Source organism: Carya illinoinensis, chromosome 4, assembly GCF_018687715.1.
Source record: "Carya illinoinensis cultivar Pawnee chromosome 4, C.illinoinensisPawnee_v1, whole genome shotgun sequence".
NCBI classification, from domain to species: Eukaryota; Viridiplantae; Streptophyta; class Magnoliopsida; order Fagales; family Juglandaceae; genus Carya; species Carya illinoinensis.
In genome coordinates this window covers 38,916,030-38,923,396 of record NC_056755.1, presented here as the reverse complement: position 1 = coordinate 38,923,396, position 7,367 = coordinate 38,916,030, and the positions used below count along the sequence as shown (strand labels likewise).

At 34.1% G+C, this 7,367-nt stretch overlaps 1 protein-coding gene across 1 annotated transcript; it reads right to left on the bottom strand.

The window, feature by feature from the left end:
• Positions 1 to 7,165, bottom strand: LOC122308502 (aldehyde dehydrogenase family 2 member C4-like). Its single transcript, XM_043121860.1, has 9 exons — positions 6,931 to 7,165; positions 5,399 to 5,541; positions 2,568 to 2,951; positions 2,286 to 2,375; positions 1,998 to 2,171; positions 1,725 to 1,862; positions 1,335 to 1,472; positions 1,173 to 1,234; positions 1 to 938 (listed from the first exon to the last, which is right to left on the bottom strand). The coding sequence occupies exons 1-9, from the start codon at positions 7,034 to 7,036 to the stop codon at positions 665 to 667; spliced, it is 1,509 nt and encodes a 502-aa protein (XP_042977794.1). The 5' UTR covers positions 7,037 to 7,165; the 3' UTR covers positions 1 to 664.
• Between the last annotated feature and the right edge of the window lie 202 nt (positions 7,166 to 7,367).

Sequence of the window (7,367 nt, the reverse complement as noted above, 5' to 3'; positions counted from 1 at the left end):
TGAATAAATGGTTCTGGCCTCAATCCCAAACCAGTCCGTGTGTTGGTTTATTTATACAGCTCAGGTTATTACAATTACAATGATAAGATTACATTTGAAATAAACAATAGATATCGAGTACAAGATATGCGGAAGCAAAATTAAAGTAAATCAGGTTGTTGGAGCCGATAAGGTTGTTGCAGATGATAAAGCTGTTGGTGATAAGTCTGCTGTGTCGAGAGTGGACTGAGTCTCTTGCTTAACAGGTAACGCATACTCAAGGCTTTTATGGCATTCTCTATCACACCCTGGGAATCTTTCCTTAAAAGCAATCACAGCAGTTTTATGGACATACTCTAATTGATGTAATGGTAATACAGAACATTTTGGCTAACAACAATTCCTTGCCAAACATTTGACCTTATTTAAACACAATGTAGCAGCACATAAAAAAAACATTCGCTATCTATGCATAAGCAAAAGATTATGATGCAGCGCATGATGACAAAGTGTATATGTCAGTGCTTATTTATGACAAAATACAGAACCTAAGATATTCGGCTGGCTGCGATGCATATCCTTCGAGCCACTAAAAGCATACTTAACTTCCATGACAATATTATATATATTGAGGGTTTGTGTATTTTCCAGATCATTTAGCTAGAATGCCCGAAGGAATGTTGATTCAAAGCCAGGGTGTATTATAAAGGGGAGTGACAACCGACTTGACTTGAAGATACTTATGAAGGGCATCCATTCCAAAATCTTTTCCAAAACCACTCATCTTATACCCACCCAAAGGGCAGTCATTGTCGAATGCAAAATAGCAGTTTATCCAAATGGTGCCTGCACGGATTGATCTTGATACGGTGTTAGCCACATTTAAGTCCTTTGTCACGATGCCAGCTGCTAGACCATATTTAGTGCTGTTGGCCCTCTTAATCGCCTCCTCAATAGTTCTGTACGTAATTATTCACGAGATCATAAGCCAAAATAGAGAGCGCTTTCTATCAAGCAAAGGGATATCTCTAAAAATAATTAGGAGAATGAAAATAAAAACTTGGAGCTGCATGAAACCAAAAGTTTCTGAGTATGTGGAATCAAAGATGGAGGGAATAACCATGTCTCTCATTATGATATATTCATTTCGATATTGAAATTTGTGAATAGATTTGATTGAAAACAGTACTCACTTGAACTTTGCAAGAGCCAAAACTGGTCCAAATATTTCATCCTGCGCTATGAGCATTTCTTCCTGAGCAAGTCGGCAAGAATCACAGCAAAGAAGGAAAGATAGACATTGTTAAATAAAAATTAAATGATCATTAGTTTTTAGTAAGAATTTAAGTATATACCTTTACGTCAGCGAAAATTGTAGGCTCAATGTAATATCCCTTCCGAGCAATGGGCTTTCCCCCAGTTAAAAGGGTTGCTCCTTCTCTCTTGCCTTGCTCAATGTATGAAAGAATTCTTTCAAACTGCTTCAAATCGACCTGCACATAAAAATAAAATAAAATAAATGAGCTTTTTTATAGGAACCCTGCTCGTATAAAACAAGCGGCCTGCTGTGTATTATTGTTCTTATTATTACTACTAGGGTCCTTTGCAGTTCTATTGCATGGGATTCCAGGAATTGGATTGTATCCTTTCTTGTTAATATTGTTGGCTAAATGGTTTGCTATTGTATGTTCCTTTGTACTGTCCTTAAAAAGTTAAAAACAAATTAAGGCAATCTCACTTCATACCTGGGGCCCTTGTTGAGTTTTAGGATCAAAAGGATCCCCAACTACCCAAGCTTTGGCCTTTTCCACTAATTTCTTCACAACATGGTCATATATCCCTTCTTGAACATAAACACGAGAACTTGCCACACATATTTCTCCCTGCAAATATATATACATATACACATATATACATATATCAATTAGAAAAAAATTCATTTGAGCAACATTTTTATATAAAACGGCTTTCTAAAATGCAAATTTGTTAAAATAACAAAAAAATAAAAACTATTTTACCTTGTTAAATAGAATGCCCAAGATAGCAAGCTCGGCAGCCATATCTACATTGGCGTCATCAAAAATTATGAGGGGTGACTTGCCTCCTAATTCAAGTGAAACCACTTTCAAATTACTTTCTGCTGCGGCCTGCATTACTTTGCGTCCTACTTCTGTGGAACCAGTGAAACTAACCTGATAAATTGAGTACAAGCATATAGCAGATTCAAGAACATTTATACCCAAACTAAAGCCATAAACTTGGCCGTGAGGTTGATCAAAATAATCGCAAAAATTAGAGTTGCATACCGCGTCGATGTCCATGTGAGAACTTATGGCAGCCCCAGCTGTTGGTCCAAATCCGGTTACAACATTGAGCACCCCATCAGGGATGCCAGCCTTGACAAGAGGGAAAAAGGGATAGGTAAAAAGGCCACCAGCTGATAAATTGGTAAAAAGGGATAGGTAAAAAAGGAAAGATTTTGGTTGGAGTTGACTTCACATGAGACAGAAAAGGCCATCATAAGGCATAATAATGGTGTATGGCATGCAGAAAGAAGAACATCTATAATATCTTTCATTCACCCTTACCAGCTTAGCAAGATGAGCATAGTAGAGAGCTGACAGAGGAGTTTGTTCGGAAGGCTTGACGACCATAGTGCATCCGGCAGCTAAAGACGGGCTAACCTTCATGAAGAACATGGTGGTGGGGAAATTCCAAGGGATAATGTGGCCCACGACTCCAATAGGTTCGAGCAAAGTGTATCCATGAAGTTCACGGGACATTTTCAGTACTTCACCATGAACTTTATCAGCTGCACCAGCATAGTAACGGAGTAAACTTGCTGCACCTGGAATGTCCATGTTCTTGGCGACACTAAACAACTTCCCACAGTCAATTGTTTCCAAGGCGGCTAATTCTTCTACATTTTCTTCGAGCAAGTTTGCGAATTTCATCATTATCCTTCCTCTTTCCTGCAAAACCCCACCAGAGAGGAAAATAAATGATAATCTACATGATACGTTGCTAGCTTTTGGTCTAATTAATGAATTTGTACCAAAAAGTCGAGGGTTAAATTATTCTGCAATCTTTGTTTGAAAGGCAACGACTACCGCCTATAAGTTGTTGGAACAGTAAAGATATTCCTAGATTGCTTCTAATTATGTGTAAGCGCAATGGACTTGAAGGGATCCCTTCAAGTCCATTGCGCTTTTTGCACTTTAAAGCTTTAGCCTTCATACATCATCAATGATCGTCGTCAATTAATATCATTAAATCATTTGGAATTAATGACAGGGATACGATCGAAGTGATATCCTAGAATCTTATCAAATCTTTATGTACGTTAACGTTATCTCACTGATACTGCATGTAGTACTAAAACTCATGAAAGCGTGTAAACTTCATGGGGATACCCTAGGGTACCCCATGAAGTTTTTTCTCTTTTAAGTTACAACAAAATGCATAAAAGTTAGTTATTCCTTTTATCATAGGAATACTTTAAGGCCGTGTAACCAAAGCGAGGTATAAGTTTAAACAGTAAAATAATAAAGTAGTGAAAATGAATAACTATTATTTTTATTTGGTTATTTTTGGAAAATGTTTTAGAACATATTGTTATCATGTAAGATGAGGAATTTCCATTTTTCTGAGTCGCTGAGGGTGGTTGAATCCACCCCATAGTCATTTGGGGTGGCCGAACTCACCCACGCGTGGCCATTATATATATATGACTTATTGGCTTTGATTGGTGGCCGATGACTTCCATGACTTTTTTGGCAACTGCTCACGTCATATATGCATGTTCTCATTTTTTCATATTTTTAAGTTTAAGAATAATAATAATAATGGTTTTCTTTTCCCTTTTTTTTTTCTTTTAAGATGTTGGACTAGATATTTACTTAGATATATCTTCCAAGAATGGTACTCCAATCCCAATTATACACTTACTTTTTAGGAAAATGTTAGTATGTTACTTGAGTTTATTTTTTCATTTTGATCGCTCATGTATTTATTTATTTTTTTAAAAAAATTACTTGATAATTAAATAATTGAATTTTAATGTATTAATGTATTTTTTATATTTTTAAGAATATTTAAATATGTAAAAAAATATGAAATAAAAAATAAGAAAAAAAATAAATAATTAAGTAAAATTATACTAGGTGGCATGCCCAACAGTCATTACTGGGTGGTAGCCTATCATCAAATAATAGAATCGAAATACTTAGATTAATTAAATATGCAGAGAGAATATTCAATGTATTTACATTGGCGCTTAAAAAGTATATTGAAATAAAAGTAGTGCTACTATGCTGCTCAAGTTTGACCACTAGATATGTCTTCAGTGTAAATTGTACATTGATTTTTTATGTTTTTTCTTTTAAATATTTTTTAAACATTTAAAAAAACCAATATACTTAATAATCACTTCTTTAATTATTAATTTTTATTTAACTGTTTTTTATTATTTTTAAATTTAATAAAATTTATTAATTCAATCCATTTTATTATATTCACTATTATTTTTCGCTGCTACTCTCTTTATAATTATAACATGAGATACCGGTCAAATTATTTCAGGTGGCATCACTGGAGATTCATTCAACTACGCCTCCGCTAGCTTTCCCTTTCTTTATTCACACAAACCAGGACGGGTTTGACTTTGAAAGTTGGGTGCACAATAACATCATATGAACAGTAGTTTTGACCCTTCCCACCCTCCAGATTTTGTCTCCTCAAGATAGATTTTATATTTATCCATTTGTGGGTAAGGTTTGAATCAACTGAATTAAATTTCTAAATTATTGGATTTTGTATGCTGCTTGTGTGTGTGTAATCTTTTTTATTTTTAGATTCGTAGATGATGACGGTATCCGAACATGTTGCGGAAGTTTCATGTTTGAAATGTAAAATACTGGTTTGAAAAGAAATATAAAAAAAAAAAAAATTGAAAACCAGTCATGAGTACCAGAGGTGGCCTTTGACCACTCCTCTTTGTATGGGGAAGAGGCTCTCTTTACTTTTTCTAGAAAATTATTTATGCTTATTTGGGAGAAGTTTAGATGGTTTTGAAAACAGCTTTGCTACATATAGTCGGTATGCAGTCGGCTGTACAGAATAAATAAAAAAAAATTATAAAAATTTTTTTTTATATTCAATGGGACCTATATGAATTATAAAAAGTTATAAAAATAATTTTTTTTTTCATGTAGGTCTCGTATTAATTTTTTTTAATAGTCGACTGCACGCCAACTGCTAAAAAGTATTTCCCTTTTGAAAATCCTATAGCACTTCTTGAATTTTATGTTACACATGTTTCTAGGCGTTTGAGTAAAAAACCATCTAAAATATAAAAAAACACCTACTTTAGACATCCAGGGCGAGCATGAGATAAAGGATAAGAGAGACTAGTACATACAGAGCCGGGTAATCGAGGCCATGGACCATGATCGAATGCCTGGCGTGCAGCTTTCACTGCCAGCTCAACGTCTTCCTTGTCTCCTTCTGCAATTCTTGCTGTCACCTCTCCTATTCTTGGATCTATGGTCTCGAACGTTTTTCCTGTTGCCATTTCACTCAGAATTTACTTTAACAATTAAAATTATTGAAAATAGGGATGATAGCTAATGTTGGAGTACCCCATGTGATCAATGACGGTAAAGTTGTGACTTTCTTGAACCTAGTGTGGAAACGACACTAAAAGTGGAAACGTCATTGCAAGGGACAGATCAGCCGGCTTTCATGAATATTGCTATATTCATATCCAAAGCATCAGAATTTTTAAAGTATAGAATAAAATCACATATAAATATAGTTTAAAAAAGTGTGAGGCCTACGTTTAAAATTTTTCTTGCTATATATAACGAGTCATAACCTCACCACAAAAAAGTCCATTTACGACGTTTACATTTTTGACAATTTTGTATTTACAGATAAATTAAATATATGTTATTGTCGGCGTTTTAGACTTTTAGTTTTTTGCCCAAAAAAATATTAACTTAATTAAATTTCTATTTGTATCATTTGACGGTGAGAGTTGAGGATGACGAACAGTGGGGGTTTGGTCATCCATTAGGGAGCCATTCAATTCCTAAGGATACAAGGTTGAAGTCTAGCTAGAAAAACGATGTTGAAGTCTAATTAATTATTTTTCTTTTCTCGGAGGACCCCAACCCCCTCAAAAAATAAAAAAAATAAAATAAAATAAATAATCATTGAGGTATATGTTGCTAAAAATTTAACTATTGATTCAAAAGTTTTAGAATTATTAGATACTAATTTGATTAAATTTTTAACTCTCAATCATAACACATATATTTTCCAAAAACTGTTGAGTAATTTGAAGTATAAATCAACATGCAGAAAATAAAAAGGCTGCTTTTTTCCCTTCTTTTCTTGGATAATTCCTTGGCCCCGGGTGCATAAAAGAAGAATGGATGCACGTTATAGCCTAAGTATATGTAAAGATTAAAAAGGTGAAGTACTTCTTTCTTTCTATTTCTGGCTTTAACTTGTACAGATTTCTAGCTTGTCGTGCGTATAGGGTAATGAAAATAAGGTAAAATTCTTTTTCAACTTCAAAAGCTAGCTCAAGAAATGAGATTTTTCCTCATACTTATAAACTGACCAACATCTCATTTTATAATTAATTTAGGACAATCCCAACAATTTATCTTATTATTTAAATATTTCACGTATTAGACCATCTATTGAGGGATATCTAACCCATACATGAAAGTGAGTATTAAGTTATAAAATAACTAATAAAATATATCTCAACTCATAACCTTAACATTTTAGGACAAGTGATATCTCAAATAAAGTTGGAATAAAAAATGGAAAGAAATTAACAACGAGAGGGATAATACTATATATAACCAGGAAAATCTACAAAGAGATATCATGTGGAGAAGTAGATAGATATATAGAGAGATGTAGAAGGCTAAAAACCTGAAACGGAGTCAACGAATTCTCCATTGATGAACAGCTTGGTGAACTTAATCGTCGGGTTCTTTACGAAAGAGGCAGCCGAGCTATCATCGCAGTGACTCCACATATTTAGTACCTCTGACCTCTGTCTCTGTTGTGTATAGCTTGTTAGGTTAATGGAGTTCCTAGTTATTTGCGACTCACAGATTCACAATATGGATACATATATGGGTATATATAGGCACTTATAATTATATTGGAATTATATACGACACTTTATACGTAGTACTACTATTATATATTATGAGGAAGAAACTTGAATGGCCGAGCGGCGTTTGACAATTATCTAAGTTTGACTGGCCGAGGAAATTAGAAGGTTGCATTTGTTGAATATGTATATATGCACGTGGACGAGTACGAGAGTCACGTTGTGTAATTTTACTTTTTAATTACTAATC

Coding starts and splice junctions, on each gene's coding strand:
- LOC122308502 (XM_043121860.1), bottom strand. CDS start 7,036: ATGTGGAGTCACTGCGATGATAGCTCGGCTGCCTCTTTCGTAAAGAAC. Junction 2,172..2,285: donor CTCACATGGACATCGACGCG/GTATGCAACTCT, acceptor TCAATTTATCAG/GTTAGTTTCACTGGTTCCAC. Junction 1,235..1,334: donor CAATTTTCGCTGACGTAAAG/GTATATACTTAA, acceptor CGACTTGCTCAG/GAAGAAATGCTCATAGCGCA.